The sequence below is a fragment of the Coregonus clupeaformis genome, chromosome 30 (genome assembly GCF_020615455.1).
Source record: "Coregonus clupeaformis isolate EN_2021a chromosome 30, ASM2061545v1, whole genome shotgun sequence".
NCBI lineage: Eukaryota > Metazoa > Chordata > Actinopteri > Salmoniformes > Salmonidae > Coregonus > Coregonus clupeaformis.
The window spans coordinates 27,078,215-27,102,540 of NC_059221.1; the positions used below are offsets into that span (position 1 = coordinate 27,078,215).

Sequence of the window (24,326 nt, forward strand, 5' to 3'; positions counted from 1 at the left end):
CCGGCCCTCCCTGGAAGCTCAGTGTGCCCCTATTTAGGTCTAACTGGCAGCCTGTGCTCCTAAGAAAGTCCAACCCCAGGATACAAGGGTCCTGCACAGCCGCCACCCACACAGGATGACGCACAGTCCTGCCCCCTACTGTCAGAGTCATTATTCCCTTCCCTTTCATGGGTGCCAGCTCACCTGTGACTGTGCGGAGCTGCACAGTTGTAGGCTCACACTGAGTCCAACCTGGCACAATATCTGGCCTCACCAGGGTTACTGTGGACCCAGTGTCCACCAGGGCGGAGCAGGGCACCCCCTCCACAGTGACAGGGACATGACAAAAGTCCCCAACACAGGTCCGGCCCACCACAACAACAGGCTCCATCCGCTTGCCCTCGTCTGCTTCTGGGGGAAGTGGAGCCTTGCTTCCCCGTCTGTGCCGGTGGGCTCCTCCTGAAGAAGATGGTGGTTGGGATAGAAAGCCAGGGGTCCGCACTACCCGGTCTATGCGGACCCCGAGCCGTTTCCCTGAGCTCTGGGGGACATGGGGCAATCTCGGCGCAGATGGCCTGGCTGGCCACAACCCCAGCAGACCCTGGGACCAGGGCGTGTGTTTCGTGCCGCCTGTAGCGACACAGCACGAATGAGTTCTGTCATTTCAGCCACCCATGCAGGCTTTTCCGGCTCCGGGCTGCTCTGCCCCCCAGCTCGCACAGAGGGTCTGTCTCCCTGCACCCCCACCAAAGCCCCAGCTGAAGGCCCAGCCCACACCAGCTCCCTCTCCAAAGCCATCTCCAAGGCTACCTGCAATGACTCATGATGAGCCAGCTGGGTCTGTATGCGCAGCTCCGTAGGAGAGAGCGCCTGTATGAACTGGTCCCGTGCTAGCTCGCTCTGCACGGAGGGGGGCATGTGAGCATATGCCCGCCGAGAGAGGCTCTCAATGTCATTAGCTAGCACCCGTAGAGGCTCTCCAGGCTGCCTGCGTCTATTACTCAGTTCGGAGCGCAGTAGCCCGGGCTGTACACACTGTCCATAGCGCCTCCTCAGTGCTCCCACTAAAGCACCATAATCACATCTGTCCTCGGGGCTAATCAATATCAAACAGGCCAGAGCTTCATCCGTGAGGCATAAAGCCAACTGCAGTGCCCTATCTTCATCCGACCACCCCCTAAAATGAGCTAACAGTTCAAACTGAGCATGAAAAGCTTCCCAATCCGCCTTACCGGAATACTTCGGGGTCTTAACGGATACAGACGCAGCCGGGAACTGGGCGCCGCCATGTTTGTTTACATCCTGAGCCCCAGATTCCTCGTCCCGCCGCGTCGACGTCACCCCTTCGGTCCGCCCACCAGAATCCGCGCGAAACACAGTCGACGAAGCACTCATGCCCGCTTCAGCCGCCATCACTCTAACGTCCTCCCTCAAGCGGCCTCTGGGCTCCGATGCCCTGGCGATCTCCTCAGCCAGAACCCCCGACGTCCATGCACACGCACCTCCTTGGCCATAATCGTCCCCTACCTCCACCTTCAGATTCCCTCGAAGCATCTTCAACCCCCGTTCTCACCTACGGTAGCTAGCCACAGAAGTCAGCTAGCTAGCTGGCTAACTTTTATCAACGTTTTTACTTCTGACACCAATGTGATGACCTGACTAGATCATAAAAGAACAACTGTCCAGACAGAGGATTGAGTTTACGAATGGACGGTTTATTAAACCAACTTTACACAGGCTACTGTTTGGCCGTAGCCCACGCCAAATAAATGAAAGATAACCCACAAGCCAATCGTGACCTTCTCTTGTGAAGCCCAGACGTAAAGAGAGAGAGAACAAAGGCTAAACCTGGTCTTAACTTCCAATGCTCCATCCCCCTGCCCAACCCCCCTCCACGCCACTCCGCCAACCGCCAGGATGCCCGGCATCAGAACATTCCAGGCATTCCCGTGATTGGCAGATAGCAGGTTGATTGACATGTCGGACCCCGCGAACACTGGGTACTGTTAGGTACAACACAACCATCTACTAGCCTAACACATAACACACAACACACAGCTGTCTGTGCGGGTCGCTACAATATATATATATATAATTTTTTAAAAGTACGTTTGGCGTATAGGAAAGGCCTGAGTTGGGACATCCGACATTCTTACTCACTTGTTGCCCTAGCATAGTGCTTGTTTTTGAGAATAGCTCATTTCAGTGCACTATCCCCTTGAGAGTAGCTAATTTCAGTGCATCATTCAGATATAGTTTGTCAACTAACTAGCTGATTGTGCTAGATAGACCTAATAGTTTCAATGCACCTTCCAAATGTGAAATTACAAGACAAAAAGTACACTTGCCTAAACTGTTCCTCTATGTCCTCTTGGTTGTGAAAGTAGCTAGCTAATCTCCTTTCCAGAGACTTCTGCCCAGAATATGAAGTAAATGGCTAACTGTTTTGGGTCACCACCTGTTTGGATGCATTAGTTTGTATACATGACAGAAGTAATAACGTCGAGGTCCGATTTTTTTCCCCATCAGCCGTACAGCCATAGAGCTCAGATTTCTCCACAATGTTGGTAAACTAATGACAACACCATCTATTTTGCTCAATGACACTATCTCCCAATGCCTCAAACCGAGGAGAAAATACAAGTTGACATGTCAACCTGTGCATGAGAGGAAACCAAGCTTGCCAAGGAGCCTTTGCTAACGTTTCAGCATAATAAAGGCTATTTCTCATAACATACAACTGGATTATTTCGTAATAACATTTTTGTCGTTATAACGTCACCTTTCTCATAATAACGAGATAAGGTGTTATTTAGTAAGGAGTTATTTATTTCCTAATAACATTATCCAATTTCGTAATAATGATATTTAAAACATCTCTGTAGTATCTTGTACATCTGATGTTCGCTGCATCCACATTTCTGCCTGAAGCACGTGCTATTTTCCAGCTATTCTACGGGTTGCATACCACTAAAGGCTCCAGTGCAAATAATGCAGCTCAGCCTGTGCACCCATATGCTGACTTGACAAATGTCTACATGGCAGTTGGGGGCGGACCACAACCTGCTATATCTGGGATATTGGCCATCATTGGCAAAAGTGGGCATGCAAGTAATCCATACACCCTCCAGTAAATGGTGACAAACTCACAAAACTCAGTTTTGGACAAGACCGACTTCATTACCAAAATTATCCCATTTACTCTTTGTAGTAAAAGTTTGACTCATATCGATGCCACATAGGCCGTTTAAAACCAGAGAAGTTAGTTCTAAGGGGCAGTTTACCTTTAAAACGTATTTTCTTCTCAGAGCCTGAAATGAAGTCTTGTCTTGCAACATTGACATCAACACTATTTACAGGAAATATTTGACGAACATCTTTTATTTATTGATGAAAGATCAAACAAGTCACTGGTTTTTCCTCATTTGGGTCCTCTTATTTACAGCCGGTAAAATATTTTAACAAACACACAATACAAATACTTGGTAGGTAATTCATGTCAAACTTTATAGTACATCAAGATTAGGGGAAATGGGAGTTTCAGATACTTTATAAAGCATGTTTCACAATAGATTTACAAACATTATAAATGATAATAGAAAAAAATGACTCATTCATTTAACTACTGCAAACAAAATCATACTTTAAAATCTGTACAAGCACTTTCTTAAACATCCCTAAATTGCCACAGAAGAGGAAATGGAGGTGTCTTTTAAAATGTTCAGTTTGCCGGATACACAGATTGATTTAATTTCTATTTTACAATAACTCTTTAAAAGAGGAAAAGGATGAAATAAACCTGTACATTTGTACAATAGGTCCTGCATTTTACGTATGTGGCCTTAAAAGGGAAAAAAGCAAAAAACGTGAGATGAGGAAGACAATCCTTTCACTTCTCTTGACCTTTTCTTTTCCTCTTAACACAATGATTCTCACTTGATGTGCATCGGCTTTTCATCCGTTTTTAACCGCTTGCGTTTAGGCTGCACAAACTCATCCTCGGAGTCTTCTGTGAGATCCGCCTCCTCCCCCTCTCCAGCTGGGGCCTGGGGCTCCTCAGGTACCTCTGGTACCTCGGCCTCCTCTGGTACCTCGGGGAAACTCTCACCTGGGTAGAGCTCCAGCAGCCTCTCCTCAAAGTACAAACTCACGGCTTTCCCTGCCTCCGCCACCTCTGAGTCCGCCTGCCGGGAGGGAGGGAGGGAGGAAAGGAAAGAGGGGGAGAGTATGAGGAAGGGGAGGGTGGGATGTGAGGGTACAATTGAACAGGAGGGATGAATGGGTAAGGAATGGGAGGGGAGAGGGAGGAGTACATTAGCGGGTTAACATTCCTAGTGGCAGGGTGGGCAGCCGAACCTTTCCCCTCCATGTGTATTAGAAACAGCTTACCTGCACATTACTCTGTTTCTCCTCATCATAAACCTGGATTATTCGAGACATCTAAAAAGGGGCGATAACAGTACAATAAAATACAAAAAAAGCAGAAGGGGGAGGGGGATTTCACAGTACAGACAGGTTATAGGTAACAACCATGTGTACTGTCACTACCCTAGGTCTTTGGGCCTAAGGAATATACACCCCTTAGTGAACTTGTGTCCAAATATGGTTTGTGTCATTGTCACCCTCCATATCCTCGTTTCACTTCCTGTATCACTTACTGAGGTTGCAGCTTACAGACATTGGGTAAATCTTGTCATTACATTTCCCAACTAGTCTAGTCTATGGTCAGTCTTTACCTGGCTGCTTCTGCCTGCTGAGAGAATTCTGAACAGCATCCATGGCATTGCCGTGGGTCCTGGCGTATTCCTGGGAGTGACAGCTTTCACTTCCTCTCCCTGCTAAATTGTTTAGCTTGATTTACTGTCCTTGACACTGACAGTTCATTCACTGATACCTAGTAAGTGTCCTTGGAAATCGTAACTTATGCATATGTAGCATATATGGCACATTGAGCTGGACCACTGACTATGTCAACTGCAACCAATAGGAAACCTTTTAACGTCACCACCACAACTAAGTTCCTCATTGATTTTCTCAATGTAAGGTATCATATTGTTCCCCTCTGTTCCATTTCAAATCAATGTTGAAAACCAACCACTTTGTAAATTACTTTCCCCCCTAAACACATCACTTGAAAACATGTTCGACACTATATCAAAGGTCCAATTCGGACATCGGCACATTTCGACTTCCAAAGCCAAAGACGAAGATCCCACACACATGGGACAACTCTTTTGCATTCGAAAGGTTAAAGTATTTGGGTTAGTATCAGATTGAAACTATTCATTATTACACTAAAGGAGTATTTAGCTTCTTTTTCTTTACACCAGCGTCTTAAAAAGATACCAGACCCCTTTTTTTACGATTTCACTTCTTTGAGAAACTTACCACCAACCAGCGATTCATTTCCTTATCCTCGTTGTGCAGTAAGGGGGCTCTGAAAAACATGAAGGCTCCAAAAACACCCAAATGAGTCATTTTAGAAACAGAAAAGCTATTAGTATAGTGATGCCGGTCTTTCCATGTCGTACACATGAAATTGTGGCAAATCCAAACTTTATCCACCACGTTATATTCCATTTTGTTGCGACTCGACCGCTACGTCCATTCTACAGGTAACTGCCAAAGTAAATGAAACACTAAATGAGGGGTATAAAGTATATTGAAAGCAGGTGCTTCCACACAGGAAGTTCCAGACACTTGTAGAATCTATGCCAAGGCGTATTGAAGCTGTTCTGGTGGCTCAACACCCTATTAAGACAATGTTGGCGTTTCCTTTATTATGGCAGTTACCTATAGCAGCATGCTACACTGAGAATGGAACAGCTGGATAGGGGTAACGGCTCGAGTCGCACAAAATTGAATATAATGCTGTGGATAAAGTTCGGAATGACACAATTTCATGTGTACAACATCTAAAGACCTACACCAATATTCTGAGAGCGTTTTCTGTTTCAAAAAGTACGCATGTGGGTGTTTTTGGAGCATTTGTTCATGTTTTTTCAGAGCCCCCGTACTGCACAATGAGGATGAGGAAATTAAAATCGCTGGTTGTCTGGACCCTTCTATAACATTTGGTTGTAAAGAAAAGCAACTTCTGCTTTAAGATCCAGGACTTGTGTGGAACAGTCAATGACAAACTAAACTGAATAAAAATATAAACGCAACATGTAAAGTGTTGGTCCCATGTTTCATGAGCAGAAAAAAACTAATCCCAGAAATTGTCCATATGCACAAAAAGCTTATTTCTCTCAAATTTTGTGCACAAATTTGTTTATATCCCTGTTAGTGCGCACTTCTCCTTTGCCAAGATAATCCATTCTGGGGTAGTATATCAAGAAGCTGATAAACAGCATGCTCATTACACAGGTGTACCTTGTGCTGGGGACAAATAAAAGGCCACTTTAAAATGTGCAGTTTTGTCACACAACGCCAAAGATGTCTCAAGTTGAGGGAGCGTGCAATTGGCATGCTGACTGCAGAAATGTCCACCAGAGCGGTTGCCAGAGAATTAAACGTTCATTTCTCTACCATAAACTGCATCCAACGTCGTTTTAGAGAATTTGACAGTACGTCCAACATGCCTCACAACCCCAGACCACGTGTAACCACTCCAGCCCAGGACCTCCACATCCGGCTTCTTCACCTGTGGGATCGTCTGGGGGGGCTGAGGAGTATTTCTGTCTGTAATAAAGCCCTTATGTGGGGAAAAACTCATTTTGATTGGCTGGGCCTGGCTCCCCAGTGGGTGGGACTATGCCCTCCCAGGCCCACCCATGGCTGCACCCTTGCCCATGTGAAATCCATAGATTAGGGCCTAATGATTTTTTTTCAATTGACTGATTTCCTTATATGAAGTTTAACTCAGTAAAATCTTTGAAATTGCTGCGTTTATATTTTTGTTGATAGAAACAGTTAGCTATAATGAATACAGACAAAAAGGAACCTATTAGCTTTTTAAAAGGTCATCTCTACAAGAAATTTATTTAGAATGACAATCTCTGAACTAATATATTGTGGCAATAATGACAATTATAGTAAATATTTTATAGGTTTGCTTGTTTTGTTAACTCCTCAGTAAACAAATCAAGAAGTCTTATGATAGCAGACTACCCCACTACTTACAAAATAACTGACCAGAAAGACAGTGGCCATGAAAATATTCAGGTTAGAAAAACGGCAAATTAGTTTTGCAACACCACATTCACAACAAACAGTCTAGTGTGAGTACACAGTAACTGCATCCAGTCATCCAGTGTTAATCCCTGTGGGTGCACAAGTCCATGCCAAAGATCTCAACCTTCTGAATAGTGTATTCCCACTGTCAGCATACAGTATTAGTGTGCATGTGTTCTCCTGCATCCATTCAACTATAAGTCAGCCCCATCGCCTCATGCCTGGAAGTCATGCCCACTCACCTCGTTGTACTTGGCACAGTTGCTGAAGACCAGGCGCACATCCGAGACAAACTCCTTCGAGCTCTGGTAGTGCTGGACATGCTTCAACTGTAGCTTCTGTTTCACCAGGGTCAAGTCCATGGGCTTCTTGATGATCTTGTAGTAATTAGGGATCTGGTGAGAGGGGAACACTGTGATTTGAGAGCCATATTGGTTCATTAATTTAACATACAGAACATTATGGTTATAGCCACAATGATGAAGTAATGTGGTGCTGTGGGTATAGGGCAGAGTCAATAAACCAATCAATCAAATTTATTTATAAAGCCCTTTTTACATCAGCAGTTGACACAAAGTGCTTCTACAGAAACCCAGGCCAAGAACCCAAAGAAACCAATGGCAGAATCAAGAACCCAGTGGCCAGGAAAAAGTCCCTAGAAGGAAGAAACCTAGAAGCTGTACTCAGTAGAGGTAAAGAGTACATGTGGCCATCAAGGTCAGATAGAATGCAGGTGGCATTGCCTTTTACATGCTGGTGATACTTACAGAGGGAGGGACAGGCTCCTGGAACCCCTCACTGAGATCATGGCAGAAAACATACAGCAGGAGGCGCTCACACCTCTGCAGGGAGAGAAAGGGGTTGTGGTTATTCAGGAGAACATTACACAAGTCCTTATCATTCCTCAGCTAGGAGAGAGAAAAGCAGAGAGAGAGAGACTGAGGCATGTGTGTCCCACTGTCTGAACGCTGAAAATAAAAATGCCAGGAGTAGCACATCAGGCTTCTTGACCACAAACATACTAAATACAAGTTGTCTGGAACTCACATACTCCATTTAAAATTAAAATTTAAGTCATTTAGCAGAAGCTCTTATCCAGAGCGACTTACAGGAGCAATTAGGGTTAAGTGCACCGACATATTCTTCACCTAGTCGGCTCTGGGATTCTAACCAGCAACCTTTCAGTTACTGGCCAAACGCTCTTAACCACTATGCTACCTAAGAGAGCTGTACTGACTTGATTCACACTGATTCACTCCTCAAATGTGAGGGCATCTAAAGTAGGGCTCTACAACCCTGTTCCTGGAGAGCTACCTTCCTGTAGGTTTTTGCTCCAACCCCAGTTGTAACTAACCTGATTCAGCTTATCAAACAGCTAATTATTAGAATCAGGTGCGCTAAATTAAGGTTGGAGTGAAAACGCACAGGACGGTAGCGCTCCAGGAACAGGGTTTTAGTTGGTCAATGGAAATTCACTGATATACGTAGTGTGGAAATAATAATATGCCATTTAGCAGACGCTTTTATCCAAAGCGACTTACAGTCATGGGTGCATAAATTTTTGTGTATGGGTGGTCCCGGGGATCGAACCCACTACCCTGGCGTTACAAGCGCCGTGCTCTACCAGCTGAGCTACAGAGGACCACATGCATTGAATTGGCAGTGGCAGTAGTAACTACTAATCCTATGGGAAACTCCTTTCAACTGTAAGCAGGGAAAGACATTCTAGGTGAGGGGTGTCAAACTCATTCCATGGAGGGCCTCGTGTCTGCTAGTTTTTCCTTTCAATTAAGACCTAGACAACCAGGTGAGGAGAGTTCCTTACTAATCAGTGACCTTAATTCATCAATCAAGTACAAGGGAGGAGCGAAAACCTGCACACACTCAGCCCTCAGTGGAAAGAGGTTGACGCGTGTTCTAGGTATTACAGGTGCATGGTTCCACTGACCCTCTGGTCCTCAGGACTCAGGCCCTGCTCACTGTTGTCCTTTTCGCCACGAGGTTCGTCGTCAGGCTGGTACTCCATCTCCGGGCTGGCCAGGCTCCGGCAGAACGTGCACATCCACTCTCCACTGAGAGGGGAAACACAGAAAGAAAATGTGAAGCAATAACCCAGATATATAGGCATAGATAGACATGGGAAAATTATAGCTGATGTGTAGCAAGATATCAGCATCCAATGTAAAAGGCTTTGAATGAATGGTGCTAGATGAATGAAATTCATTCTCATTCTGACATCTACTGTAGTCAACGCCAGCCTGTGTGCACACATCAGGGGCTCACCTCGGGGAGCACTTCAAGGTGGGGATGTGACAGGTGATGTGGAAGACTTTGGGGCAGCGGTCGCAGCAAAGCAGCTCTCCCCCGTTGTTGCACACGGCGCACCAGTCCTCGTTGGGGTCGTCCTCCTTCCCTCCTGCCCCGCTCTGGTTGGTCCCCTGCGCAGTGCGTGGAGAGCGCAGGGCAGCGGATGCGGCTCCCTTGCCGTTGGTCAGCAGTGTGGCTGAGGCCACAGTGGATGTGATGCTGGTGGTGATAGGGGCGTTCGCAGGCCTGTTGGCCCCGCTGCAGGCCTCCTGGTCCTGGGGCTCAGTTTTGACGTACTCCCCCACCTTCTTGAGGACGTCCTGGACAGAGGAACCAGAAGCCACAGAGCCCAACATGGGGAGAGGGGGAGTATGGCTGCTCTCTGGACTACTCATCTGTGGGACAAACACACATGGAAAGAAAAACCTGAACCCTTTCAAGTGGGTTAAGTACATTGAGAATTCTGGTTTAGCGTCAAGAAGTGAGGCCGAAAACCTCTGGTGTTCAACAGACAACAGATACCTGCTAGATATAGATCTTGGTCTAGACAAGCTAAAAGGAGCTGAAAGAGCTGGGCAGTTAGGTGTGTTACCATGCACGCGCTCCTCCCTCCATCCTTCCCTCGTTCCGTTTTGACGTTGGAGGTTCCCGAGAAACCACACTCCTTCTCGGCTCCGGGCTCCTGCTTGACTTTGACCTGCTGTTCCATTGGGGCGCTTGCTGGCCCTGGCCTACCCGCAGAGCCACAGCTTGTCACACACACAGACACAGTCAATACCTCCCTTACACAGTTATACATACAGTACCAGTCATAAGTTTGGACATACCTACTCATTCAAGGGTTTTTCTTTATTTTGACTATTTTCTACATTGTAGAATAATAGTGACGACATCAAAACTATGAAATAACACATATGGAATCATGTAGTAACCAAAAAAGTTTTAAACATTTTGCCTTAATGAGAGCTTTGCACACTCTTGGCATTCTCTCAACCAGCTTCATGAGGTAGTCACCTGGGATGCATTTCAATTAACAGGTGTGCCTTCATAAAAGTTAATTTGTGGAATTTATTTCCTTCTTAATGCGTTTGAGCCAATCAGTTGTGTTGTGACAAGGTAGGGGGGTATACAGAAGATAGCCCTATTTGGTAAAAGACCAAGTCCATATTATGGCAAGAGCAGCTCAAATAAGCAAAGAGAAACGACAGTCCATCGTTACTTTAAGACATGAAGGTCAGTCAATACGGAACATTTCAAGAACTTTGAAACTTTGTTCAAGTGCAATCGCAAAAACCATCAAGCACTATAATGAAACAGGCTCTCATGAGGACCGCCACAGGAATGGAAGACCCAGAGTTAGCTCTGCTGCAGAGGATAAGTTCATTAGAGTTACCAACTTCAGAAATTGCAGCCCAAATAAATGCATCAGAGTTCAAACAGACACATTTCAACATCAACTGTTCAGAGGAGACTGTGTGAATCAGGCCTTCATGGTCGAATTGCTGCAAAGAAACCACTACTAAAGGACACCAGTAAGAATAAGAGACTTGCTTGGGCCAAGAAACACGAGCAATGGACATTAGACCGGTGGAAATGTGTCCTTTGGTCTGGAGTCCAAATTTGCGATTTTTGGTTCCAACCGCTGTGTGTTTGTGAGACGCGGTGTGGGTGAACGGATGATCTCCGCATGTGTATTTCCCACCGTAAAGCATGGAGGAGGTGGTGTTATGGTGTGGGGGTGCTTTGCTGTTGACAGTGTGATTTATTTAAAATTCAAGGCACTTAACCAGCATGGCTCCCACAGCATTCTGCAGCGATACACCATCCCATCTGGTTTGGGCTTAGTGGGACTATCATTTGTTTTTCAACAGGACAATGACCCAACACACCTCCAGGCTTTGTAAGGGCTATTTTACCAAGAAGGAGAGTGACGAGTGCTGCATCAGATGACCTGGCCTCCACAATCCCCCGACCTTAACCCAATTGAGATGGTTTGGGATGCGTCGGACCGCAGAGTGAAGGAAAAGCAGCCAACAAGTGCTCAGCATATGCGGGAACTCCTTCAACACTGTTGGAAAAGCATTCCAGGTAAAGCTGGTTGAGAGAATGCCAAGAGTGTGCAAAGCCGTAATCAAGGCAAAGGGTGGCTATTTGAAGAATCTCAAATATAAAATAGATGTTGATTTGTTTAACACTTTTTTGGTTACTACATGATTCCATATGTGTTATTTCATCGTTTTGATGTCTTCACTACTAATTTACAATGTAAAGAATTTTAAAAAATAAAGGAAAACCCTTGAATGAGTAGTTGTGTCCAAACTTTTGACTGCTAGTGTATATTTATGTATGCCAGTGAGATTCATTGTTCAGCTTACTCAATGGTTCAGTATATGCAATGCTACCTTCTGCGCATCCTATGGATGTTTCACAGTTTTATGTAATAGTGTCATTTTCTCATCATTGTCTCAAAGTACTGTGAGAGTCCTGGTGTTTGAGCAGAGGTCTAGTGCTTGGCCTGTGTGTCGTCATTACCTGCCCCTGCTTCCTGTGCTGGACGTACTGGATGGCCGCACAGGCGTGTGGGAGTTTGATAAGCCTGCGGGTGGGAGACAGACAGAGAGCAAGGATGAGGCAGTAATATAGAAGTCATGTAAGACAAACAATTTTCTTCTTTAAAACGTGATAGCCATGACAGTGATTTGAGAAAAGGATTTTAAAATCATAGATTGGATTGAAGCTGTGTGTGTGAAGAAAGTGTTTGTGCTCGTTGTAGTAGAGTCGTCCTCCAGTACCTGAGGAGCCAGGGGAGTGTGTGGAGGGTCCGTGGGAGAGGTTCATGTTCCCGGGGGGCCCCAGGCCCAGCTGAGGGTATGTGCTGGCTAAGATGTAGCGACTCAGGAGGGCGTCCAGGCTGCTGGAGCCCGCGTCTTCCAGCTAATGGTGCCACAAAGCATCCAGCCACAGGAAAATAACACTGAATTAGTGGTCATTTTCAGTTCACCTTGTGAACATTTCTGATGAAGTATCACCATGTCCATGTATGAGCACCACATTTGATTTGATCTAAATTGAGCCAGGTTCCGTTCCGCTTCCTACCCCCTTCCCCTAGCTCCTTCAATGAGCACAGATAGGTATTAAGCAATATGGCAGAAACTATACTATACAAAAATATAAACGCAACACTTAGTGTTTCATGAGCAGAAATAAAAAGATCCCACAAATATTTTAACATCCCTGTTAGTGAGCATTTCTCCTTTGCCAAGATAATCCAGCCACCTGAAAGGTGTGGGATATCAAGAAGCTGATTAAACAGCATGATCCTTACACAGGTGCATCTTGTGCTGGGGACAATAAAAGGCCACTAAAATGTGCAGTTTTGTCACACAACAATGCCACAGATGTCTCAAGTTTTGAGGGAGCGTGGAATTGGCATGCTGACTGCAGGAATGTCCACTAGAGCTGTTGCCAGAGAATTTACTTAATTTCTCTACCATAAACCGCCTCCAACATCGTTTTAGAGAATTTGGCAGTATGTCCACCTGGCCTCACAACCACGTGTAACCACGCCTTGCCCAGGACCTCCACATCCAGCTTCTTCACCTGCGGAATCGTCTGAGACCAGCCAACCGGACAGCTGATGAAACTGAGGAGTATTTATGTCTGTAATAAAAACCTTTTGTGGGGAAAAAACGAATTGATTGGCTGAGCCCTGCTCCCCAGTGGGTGGGCCCACTCATGGCTGCGCCCCTGCCCAGTCATGTGAAATCCATAGATTAGGGCCTAATGAATTTATTTCAATTGACTGATTTCCTTATATGAACTGTAACTCAGTAAAATCATTGAAATTGTTGCGTTTATATTTTGCTCAGTATACATTAAATATTCATCATATTACTCATACTTATCCAATCCCCTCAGATCTACAAAAAGCAAAGGGGTGGGGGCCAGGAGAAAGGATGAGAATGGAAGCAGGCATGGTGAGATTTGGAGGTGCGTGACATGTGCCTGGTCCCTGAGGGCTGTGTGCACCTGAATGGGGGGGATGTTTGGTAGGCATGGCAGGTTCTCTGGGTTGGTGACGGAGGGGATGAGGTCGATGGCGCCCACTATGGGGCTGGCGGGGCCACGGTGGGCATGGGCGCTGGCCATGCTGGCACTGGTGGGACTGGTGGGGTTGGCAGCGCTCACGTTGTGGAGAGATGCCACCGGGAAGGGTCCAGCATGACCTGGGTTTGAATGCTACAGGGACAGAGAAGGAGGTAAAAAACTGGAGATTTGCAACAGCATTGAATATTTATTGTTGTTTAATTCTACCAGGTCTACAACGTGCTGAAAGGTCATTTTTGGAAGCATAATCACGAATCATGCCCATGCAACAAGACTACTAGGACTGTGACGATACCAATATCACAATATTCTTTCCATGGCAAAAACACAAAGCAGACTATTTGGTCCTTTAAAAAACCGCTGTATGTCAAATTGTGTGCTATTGCTTGGACAATAAATAAATGTGACTCTGGACGACGACATAATGATGTTTGCTTCCAACATTAGGGCTGTTTTCCTTAAGACGTTCAATCCGCTTTGTGTTTTGTTTCCTTGCCACGATACTAACGAGTATTGCGATACTGATATCGTCACAGCCCTAACAACTACCATTTACGTATAAGTAGAAAAAGTGCCAAACCCCAGTGAGATGTAACAAACGAAACCTGTGGTCGCTCAGCTCAGAATCTACAGTCATCTAAACACAAAAAGGTACCCATACATACAGTGAAAATCCTACTACAAAATGGTGACAGTTGCGCCAATCAGTAATACCGGTTTATGCATAAAACATATTACATTTGAGTCATTTAGCAGGCGCTCTTATCCAAAGCGACTTACAGGAGCAATTAGGGTTAAGTGCCTTGCTCAAAGGCACATCAACCGATTTTTCACCTAGTTGGCTCAGGGATTCAAACCTGCGACCTTTCGGTTACTGGCCCAATGCTCTTAACCACTAACCTGCCGTCCTATTGTTTATATGTGATTGTTCTTGTTATTATTTTATGGATATGATCTTTGGATGCGTTGACTGATCAATTTCCCTTTTGGGGAGTAATAATGTATCTATACCTCAACTCAATTCAATTTTAAAAAATGATCCCTTCAGGGACATAATGCGAGTGGTGTAGTCTGACCTGTCTCTGCAGCTGAGGCTGCATCATGGGGGAGTACTGCTGGCCGTTGGGCATGCGTGGCTGGGCACTGGGGCTGGGCATGCGGCCCTGTCCCGGGGGCAGGCGCAGGTGGTGGGGGGGGTACATGTGGGGCCCGCCGTTCATGGGGCCCCTCTGCTGGGCCTGCATACTGATGAGGCGCGGGGGCTAGGGAGAGACACAGCAGAGGACAGACAGTTATACTTTTACCCCAAAATACAACTGTCATTAGCAAAATCATTAGAGCAACACATAATATTCAGTACTATTATAGGTCCACTATGTTATGACTGCAGAAATATTTTCTGTAAGGCACTATTGATTAGTGATGTATTGTTTTTTTTTTTTTTATGTGGGGGGTAAATGCTGATCACAGTTTGGGTTGAGTAAATTAACACTCCCTATATTTTCAATGCATTTTTCCGCAATAGGTGGGTAAATGCTTGTGAAAAATAAAAAAAGGTGTGTAAACTGCGTTTACCCTCCACTATACCACTGCTATCGATGGGAACAATGGTACCCTAAAAACATCAAGACATTCAGTCCTCCTCTGTCTACCTGCTGCTGTACCATCTGAGGTACAGCCTGCCTGGGGTGCTGCTGGGTCATTTGGGAGGCAATGCGCATCTGTTCCTGGATCCTCTGTTGGTGCTGTTGTTGGTGCTGCTGCTGTTGTTGGTGCTGCTGCTGGTGCTGCTGCTGCTGTTGGTGCTGCTGCTGCTGCTGCTGTTGGTGCTGCTGCTGCTGTTGTTTCTGCTGGGCGAAGGCTTGCTGCTGCATGTGCTGCTGCCGGAGCTGGGCCAGGTTGATCTGCCCCGGGCTTTTGCCGTGGCCCGGGTGGCCGTGGCCCGGGGAGATGGGCCCCACCATAATGTTGGGAGGGTGCTGAGCCTGGGGCATCTTCTCGATCACCAGGTTCCCTACAGTGGGAGGGTGAGAGAGGAGAGGCTAAAGTAAGTGACTGAGTATGTAACAATAATAATAATAATAATAATAAGCCATTTAGCAGACGCTTTTATCCAAAGCGACTTACAGTCATGCGTGCATACATTTTTTTTTTTGTGTATGGGTGGTCCCGGGGATCGAACCCACTACCTTGGCGTTACAAGCGCCGTGCTCTACCAGCTGAGCTGTTAGTAGTCTATACCAGTCCCCTAGACATTGCCGTGTCAAATAATCTGCTGTCCTACCATGATGCAAAGGATACAAGCGTAAAAAGAAAAAGGCACAGACATTTAATCCTCGTAGTCCAAACTGTGCAACTATGCCAAACAGTCTGCCAATCTTGTGGTCACCATTGGGAAGCACTATCATCAGTGTGCAGGTAGGGCACATCTCCCGCTTTATGCAATGCTTTATACTGTACCATCAGTGGCCAGAAACAGATGTCCTTGCATACTTCCCTGCATGTAGAGTAGTAAATCCGCTCACCTAGGTTGACCACGTTTTTGGCCCAGAATGTGGGGTCACAGAAGAAGCGAACAGCTCCGTTAGCCTGAGGCACTGGTTCCAGTCCAGCCTTCAGGACCTTGCGCAGCTGGTAGATGATCTGCACAGACACATATTAAGATATTGGGATGTTATTGGTTTGCAGATACTTTAGACACTATAGTTTATAGAGAGGATCGATTTAGGATAGGGCAACCCTTATAGCTTCTGCATATTATAGTGCACTCTTTGGCCTTTCTGTGTGGAGAATAGATTGTGTGTGTGAGCCTTTCCCTGAGTGTGTTTTTGTGTATGTTTATTTGTTCTCCGTACCAGCCTCTTGCTGTAAAGCAGGGCGGTGCTGCTGCCGCTGTTAATGGCAGAGTGGGCGAAGTTGAGCACGTGGAGGATCTGCCTGGCCAGGTTGGCGATGTCTGTCTGCTGGGACAACAGCTTCATGCTCCTCTCCTTAGTCACACACTGGAGGACCAAGGGACAAACCGTAGGGAGAAACGTTACCAACAGGCATCCATCCGCCTATGTAATTAGGGTAAAGCCTAACCCTTTTTATTCAATTAAAACAGTATTCAAGTAATGTCACAGAAACAATTTCACATCATCTGGCAATGTAGGAGCCAAATTAAGTTCAGTGATTCTTTAGTATTCATGTTTCTCAATATATAGGCCTAGACAAAACACTGAGGGCCGGTTTCCCGAAACCTAGTCTTGGATTAAAAATCTCCATTGAAAGTGTGTTTTAGTCCAGGACTAGGCATAATCTGTCAATAGGAAAACGGGCCTGAGAGCATAAATGATTTTAACTCAAGTAATTTGGGGAATTCTAAAGGCTTTGAGGGACAAGTTCAAATGCATTCCTTGCATAGGTTCCATGATGGCCTTACCTCAAGCTGCTGCAGTAAATACTTGCCCTTCTTGTTGATTTCGTTGATAAGAGTGAACACGGCTATCTTGATGTCATGTTCCACCTTCTTATGGGTATCAGTAACTTCCTTTATCCTGGATGGAAACGGGGACACACCCAGAGACACTCAAACTAGAGACACACTAGTAAACAACAAAAGAGCACTTTACTTCTCAACCCATAAACAAGCCCTTATGAAATCACTGTAGGGTGGTGAAGTGGCCCCTAGACGCTGATCTTGGGTCAGTTTAGCATTTCCCCCACTAATGGTTAAGATTTGATTTGGGAAGATGATTCTAGATCTATACCTGGGGGAAAGTTCCCCCTGCAGCTATGACGTCTCCAAACAAGCAACGTTCACAGTAGAGATGGGAATGCTGCTGTACCTGCTTGTCACCTGAGAGTGAGAGTAGTGAACGTAGGTCTTTTTCTCCTGCAGTTTGACCATGTGCGTCTCGATGATGCCTTTCTGGTTCTGGAAGGCCTCCTCCAGAAACTGGTACCTGAGAGAAGAGAAACTCTGTTCAGCAAAGAACACCAAGGCTTAGATCACTGGACTAGATTGCTGCTTTTCTCTTTGTGCTCGATCCTCACTGGATGTGTGTGAATGTAACACAAAACCAAACGTATTACCATCCACCACCACTACCGACCAAAATTCACTACAGATTTTGATTTCCTATTCTAAAGATCATGTGTTGTCTATGCACTACTGCATGTCCTACCTGTGCTCCTTGTGCTCCAGCAGTTGGCAGTCCCGGCAAGTGAGTGTGTCACAGGTTTCACAGAAGAGTTTCAGGGGCTCCTGTTTGTGGATGGGACAGAACACAGGCCTCTGTTCCGACACACCTACAGACTCTACAGAGACAAGAGAAAAACAAAGGAAAGAGAGTATGAAATAGAGAGAGAGAAATGACAAAAGAATACAACTTTTTAAATTTGTTTTTAAGAGTGAAAGAAAGTGTGAAATAGAGAGCGAGAAATGACAAAAGAATACAACTTTTTAAATTTGTTTTTAAGAGTGAAAGAAAGTGTGAGAGAAAGAATCAAAGAAAGAGAAATACATTAATGAATAAAGTATAGAGTACTGCATGTCAGCTATACTGAGAATGAGCCGGGCCAATCTACTACTACTACTGGAGCACTCAGACTGATTATGCAGCATGGTTGTCACGGCAACAGCCAATCAGCTGTGAAGTTAGGAGGCCTGGGGAAACTACACCATGCTAAGGGTCACCAAATGCCTACACCAGAGCCTTCTACTTGCAAATAGAAACCTCTGGCCTACACGTCCAACTTGGCTATGTCAAATTGTCACTTGATATTTTAGGGTACCCATCACATATTGTGTTTAGGTTTGTAGGACAGTACCCTCAGAGACGTCCTCTTTCTTGCGGATTTTGTGGTCCTTGGTGATTTTGACCCTCTGGTGAGCCTCGATGCAGGTTTTGCACAACCACTCTCCACATTCTGCACAGAACCCAATGGTATCTGCGTTGTCCTCACAACTGGTGCACATCTGAATGAGACAAAACACACAACCCCACTTAGACACCTACTTAGGCTAGGAACAGCTGATAAAGGGGGAGTTTGTATTACATTAACCATCCACTTGAATGTAACTGAATTGAATAAGAGTTAAATTGTGGTATACCTGTGCAGATTTTTCATCTGAAGTCTTGCAGGCCTCGGTGGTGTCCTTGACAAAGTAGTTGTCAATGATGTCACTCTGTTTGCAGTCTTGACAACAAACTATGCACCGCATGACATTCACTAGAGTAGACAGAGGAAAGACACAAGATAGAAGCACTGGTTAGGCCTAAGGGGTTAAATTGACAAAGAAAACATTATTTGAAATCAGCAAAAAAACGGTTTATTTTCTTGCTAATAGTTCGCATACAGATACTACAGAGGTCAGAGGCTATTCAAAAGGCCTGTGTAGAAAAGAGACGAATGCAAATCATCAAGTTGGTTCAACTCATTTTAAACTTTTGGCAACTTGTCACTACCACAAAAAAATGTGGTGGGATGAAGATGAGTTTTATCAAGTTTGATTGCATCTACAATCTGAAGACTGATTTCTGGGTAGCTTTGTTTAAAAAACATCAGCCATGTCAGTTGTTCACAGTTTACAAATCGTTGGTACTTAAACGTATTAATAATAAAGATGCTACAACTGAATTAGTAAGTACCATAATAGCGGACTATGAAATTCATTTTAGGGCCTAAGTAGGTGGGTGCTACACATTGGTGGTGGATGAGGCAGTTCCCCTTTGAGGGTTGGGAATATAAATTAATTATATAAATTATATAAATCCATTCAATTATCATATTCAGATTCACCCCAATATTTCCAATTATTTTCAAGATTTCTGAATAATGACAGATTGATATGCTCATATGAGACACGCAAATGTGAGCTGTATGAAAAGTGGGCAATGATATGTTGAAAATACATAACCCTTCAGCTTAATTTTGAATATATAATCCTTAACTGCAAGCTAAATGTTGAATACATAATCCTTAACTGCTCCACCCCCAAACTTAACTCCTCTCAACTCCCTTAAACCCATTAATTAAATTTCTGTGTACATTACTGGATGCAGCACAAACCAGCTCAATCCGGTTTGAGCCAGTCTATACCAGCTCATGCTGCACACAGCCGGTTTGTGTAAGCCCCAACTGCAATGGGCTGTGAGTGATTGGCTGTGAGTGCAGCTGAAAGGGTTTAGGAGACCACACCACCAAGACTGATCTGCCACTGCAGCTGTGACACTTTGAACTGAGGCAAATCAGGGCGCATGCAAACACATGCATGCAGTGCACTGCACACAAACTGTATCGAAATGCAATTTCACATTTTTCAAAATCATGGTCTGTTATTGTTACATTATACCATTTATATGACCTAATAGGCGAGGCAGAATTTCATGCATGAATGTTTGAAAATAACATAGAAAATCAGACTAGGGGAAAACTAAGAAGACGGCCAACTTATTAAATATACAGTCTAATTTTGTTGCACCTGTCATGCCTGACCTTTTGAATAGCCTACATGTGTATGACGCTGACAATCTTGTACTATTAGTCCACATGTTTGTTTAATGGTTAGGCTGTACAGCTACATATCTACATGGAATCTAAAAACAGATGCCACATTCAGACAATCGCCTTGAGGGCAAGGCAAATAAACCAAAATATAACGTTGTATGATTGGCCTAATACTTAATTTAGGCCTATGATTTTCTTAGCATTTCAGTCTTTGTAAATAAACAATGTGTAGCTTCAAAATATGTTTAAAACCATGATATTGATCTCATGGACTGCAAGTCCTTGCATTAATAGTTCAAATGTGAGTGTTTACATTTCCCCAAATCAATCCATCAGCTGTAGGTAGTCTATACCAAACCAAGTGGCAATTTTATTTTTTGTAGACTTGGTGCTCTTATTTAGGAGTTTGTATTTATGTTTTACATCGAATTCATCGAAACTTAGCCATGTTGGTAAGACAAAGTGGGTCATAACAGAAAAAAAGAACAACCCTTCGGTAGTTTTGACCACAATGGCCAAATTGCCATAGGCATTGAATATAAATTGGCTAGGTGCAGCCTGGTCCCAGATCTGTTTCTGCCTTTTCTGCTCGTCAGCACTCATTGCCTTCTGAAAAAAGCAATTATGACACATCAGCCTACACCTAGTCTAGTCTGGTCCTCCTATATCTGTTTGTGCATATTGCAGCCAACCCCTATGGTCATTGTCAATGCCAAAAGTTTGGCACATCAATGACCATAGGGGGTTTGCTGCAATACGCACAAACAGATCTAGGAGGACCAGACTAGGTGTAGGCCGATGTGTCATAATGGCATTTGAGTGCAATGAGTGCTGGCAAGCAGAAAGGGCAGTGTTCCTGGGCATTATCAAATGTATCGTAATGGTTGGGGGTCAGACATGTTCACCCCATGGCCTTACCACATGGTCTGTCTACATGACCACCACTCCACTAGAAGGTCACAACTATAATGGGAAACATTGTACCTTGATTTAATGCCAGAAATAATGCTGGAATTGTGTGTTCTTGGTTGCCCATTATCTAGACCTAAGCTTTAATAACTTACCCATAAAATGTCTGTAAATGAGTTTTGAATGTCAGTAGTTAGCCTAGGGTTAATGTATCAAGATCTGGTTTACTAGAATTTAGCATTGATAGAGTAAAAGTAAATAGTAATCCAAAATATTGCATAGGGAGAAATAGGCATGGACTAATCATTACAGCAAACTGCAAAAAGTTGACTTCTTTGGACATTACTGTGTAGGTGAATTGAATCGGAACTGGGAAAAGCATCAAAATGACAAATAAGTATAGCTGGAAAGCAGATAATTTATTCTCAGCAGAAACCAAGAGCACCATGTTTCATCTGTCATTTGATTTGTCAATGGCATTATAGGCATATGTATGATAAATATAAAATAATTAGGTGGGTGCTTGTATTTGTCCTATTTCACACATGTACACGCATGTGTGACTTGGAAATGTGTATTTTTGCATATCCCAACTCCCCTTGATTAGGGTTAAATGCCTTGCTCACGGGCACAGACAGATTTTTAACTTAGTTGGTTCCAGGATTCAAACCAGCTACCTTTCCGTTACTGGCCCAACACTTAAACCTCGAGGCTACCTACACCTATTCTGTTGTAGTTGTCATGTCATGCAACGATCATGTTGTGTGGATGGACAAACTTCCCACGGATGGTGAAACTGAATTTTGGGTCCTAGGCCAAGGCTCTTTACAGATAAGAGAAACTGAGAATAATTATATTCTGTATCTAGCTGTGGGGCACATGTGACATTCAATATGAATCCTCTTCTGGCATAAACTAACCATACAACTCTATGCACATTTACTTGAAGAGCAGTGCAGATGCAAAGTTAAGTAATGTTAACAGAATGATGGCACAAACAGCACAAACCATCATTCTGTTACCAAATGTTGCATATGCACTCTTCAAGTAAAATGTGTTTTTGTAACATTTTCAGAGGAAATTGTTAAGTAGGCCTTGTGCATAGAGTTGTATGAATTATTTAACTTTACAATCATTGGTTTTTGTTTGACATACATTTTAAAGTGACAAATCTGAGTCTCGGTGTTACCATGGAATTGCCCATAACTGGCCTATCAGGCCCAGGGGCTGTTGACTATTCAGTATGCTATGTTGTATTACCATAACTAGATTATGGCCAATGTGATTGTAAGAAGAGTCACAGTGTGAGTAATATATAGCTACTATCTATCTCCATATGACGGCTAGTAATTAGTGAAAACCAATATTATCCTGAAACTTGCCATCAAGTCGACTTAGCATGTCATTATGCTTGCTGACCATTTGGCAGCTGCATGGTACTCAACGTTTATACACAATTGCTGGTACTTGGTGCCTACACCACTGTAGCTAGCAATTGTGCATTCCATGCCCACTTGAAAGTAGGCTACACTCACCTATGTGGGTGTCTGGCTGTCCGTTCGGCCCGGGCACCTGTACGGTAACTTGTCGCTCTGGCTGGGGGATACATTTCAAGCAAAATGAGTGAAGACACGGTAAGAGTTTAGGTTCACAGTCACGGGTCTGGAGACTTTGTTTACACACAGCGCACGTATCCATGAGGTTTATTGGGGTGACGGGGTTGGCTGGTGGGGACATATCGGTTGTGAGTGCTGGTGAGGTTCCAGCAGTGTCCCCAGCAGCCGAGGACTCGGTTGTCCCCCCATTGGTGTTCCCAACTGGGCTGCTGCTCGTACTGACTTCTCCCCCTGCGCCCGCGCTGTTGCTGCTAGCGTCCCCTCCTCCGCTAATGTTAGCGGGTGTAGGCACCTGGGAAATATTCTCATGGGATTGTGAATCCTCTCCTTCTTTCGAATTTGGCTCTGTGACAATCACCGCATTCACATTTTTCAATTCGGTTGTCGCCCCATTGGTGTTCCAAACTGGGCTAACGTTACTGCTAATGCTGCCTTCTTCCCCTGTGCCCGCGCTGTTGCTGCTAGCGTCCCCTCCTCCGCTAACGACGTCGTTAGCAGGTTTAGGCATCTGGGAAACATTCTCCTGGGATTGTGAATCCTCTCCTTCTTTCAAATTTGTCTCTATGGCAATCAGCGTATTCACATCTTTCAATTCGGGGTCTCCGCTATCCTCTCCCTGAGGTTCTGAATCTAATTTGGAAGAACTCTCCATATCCTCTTCGCCTTTGTTGTCCGCCATCTTCCTTCCTCTTTGAACCGCAACCGGCTGGACGTCCTACGTACAGAGTAAAAAAACGTGTTGCCTACGTCATCACGTAATTTACGGTCTTAATCTTTGACCATGTTCGTCAATAACAGAGTATAAACGTTCCAAAATAATTCGTAGGACACAAAAATGATATGATCATGTTTGGATAATATCAAAGTAATGCTTTACATTTCCAAAACATTTGAAAGATGAAAATAAAAAATCTCATCTCACACACAAGAATTGTAGCATTTGCTTAGTTTAGTCATGCAAAAAATATATTAGGCCTGACTCATTGTCATATGACAGCAGGGAATTCTGCAATAGAGTACCACAGTATGAGTCGTAATACCCATAAAACTTAGCAGTCACAGGGAAATGGTTCCAATAATTTTTCCACCATTCATTTTCCCATAGGGGATTTTAGAAACACTTAACATAAGGGCTGTGTTTCATGTAGGCTTACCCTGGCATGACGTTTTGATAACCGTGTAAACCTCTCTAGGACAAGTTGACTTTTATCAATATATTCGCCTGTATTTACCCCCCCAAAATGAAACGCTAATTAGCTGCTAATGTGGCGATCATAAAGAACTACAAATGCCATGATAATCTGGACAAGACTGCTGAATCAAGGCAGAGGTAAGAATCTCTGGATTAACTCAATTGAGTAATGAATAAATAGGCTAAATTTCTTTAAATGGACAATTCTATTAACTGTCTTGTGCAAGTTTTAAATTTACACAATACCTGTTAGCAAAGGTGTCAGCTACCGATGACGAGCAGGAGCTTGCTGGGATTTGTAGTTTTGCATGGTCTACTTTGATGCTAATTAGCATTTTAGAATCTGAGTGTAAATAGAGCCAAATGTATTGATAAAAGTCACCTTGTCCGAGATTTACATGGTTATTAAAGGTGGAAAAACGATTGGAACCAATTCCGTTTGACCGCTAGGTTTTATGGGTATCATGACACCTCCACAGTGGGGCTCTATCGCTTCTGATTTAACGTAATATTTAATATTCACTGACAGGCTTTTTACAGGCAAG

The 24,326-nt window shown here is 44.4% G+C and overlaps 1 protein-coding gene across 7 annotated transcripts; it reads right to left on the reverse strand.

The window, feature by feature from the left end:
- Positions 1 to 3,342: 3,342 nt before the first annotated feature.
- Positions 3,343 to 23,292, reverse strand: LOC121545554 (E3 ubiquitin-protein ligase TRIM33). Of its 7 annotated transcripts, none has more exons than XM_041856166.2 (21): positions 22,509 to 23,292; positions 18,668 to 18,786; positions 18,385 to 18,532; positions 17,739 to 17,871; positions 17,400 to 17,516; positions 16,994 to 17,108; positions 16,425 to 16,571; positions 16,095 to 16,212; positions 15,222 to 15,583; positions 14,646 to 14,831; positions 14,150 to 14,206; positions 13,492 to 13,701; positions 12,255 to 12,396; positions 11,995 to 12,058; positions 10,055 to 10,211; positions 9,439 to 9,857; positions 9,104 to 9,227; positions 7,923 to 7,997; positions 7,398 to 7,550; positions 4,369 to 4,419; positions 3,343 to 4,163 (listed from the first exon to the last, which is right to left on the reverse strand). In XM_041856166.2, the coding sequence occupies exons 1-21, from the start codon at positions 23,266 to 23,268 to the stop codon at positions 3,912 to 3,914; spliced, it is 3,909 nt and encodes a 1,302-aa protein (XP_041712100.2). In that variant the 5' UTR covers positions 23,269 to 23,292; the 3' UTR covers positions 3,343 to 3,911. The 7 variants fall into 7 exon arrangements, with proteins under 7 accessions (XP_041712100.2, XP_041712101.2, XP_041712098.2 ...); XM_041856167.2 differs by having other exon boundaries at positions 10,055 to 10,193; positions 15,222 to 15,586; XM_041856164.2 differs by having other exon boundaries at positions 15,222 to 15,586.
- Between the last annotated feature and the right edge of the window lie 1,034 nt (positions 23,293 to 24,326).

Coding starts and splice junctions, on each gene's coding strand:
- LOC121545554 (XM_041856164.2), bottom strand. CDS start 23,268: ATGGCGGACAACAAAGGCGAAGAGGATATGGAGAGTTCTTCCAAATTA. Junction 12,059..12,254: donor ACACTCCCCTGGCTCCTCAG/GTACTGGAGGAC, acceptor TCCCACCCGCAG/GCTTATCAAACTCCCACACG. Junction 7,998..9,103: donor TGAGTCCTGAGGACCAGAGG/GTCAGTGGAACC, acceptor CTCTCCCTGCAG/AGGTGTGAGCGCCTCCTGCT.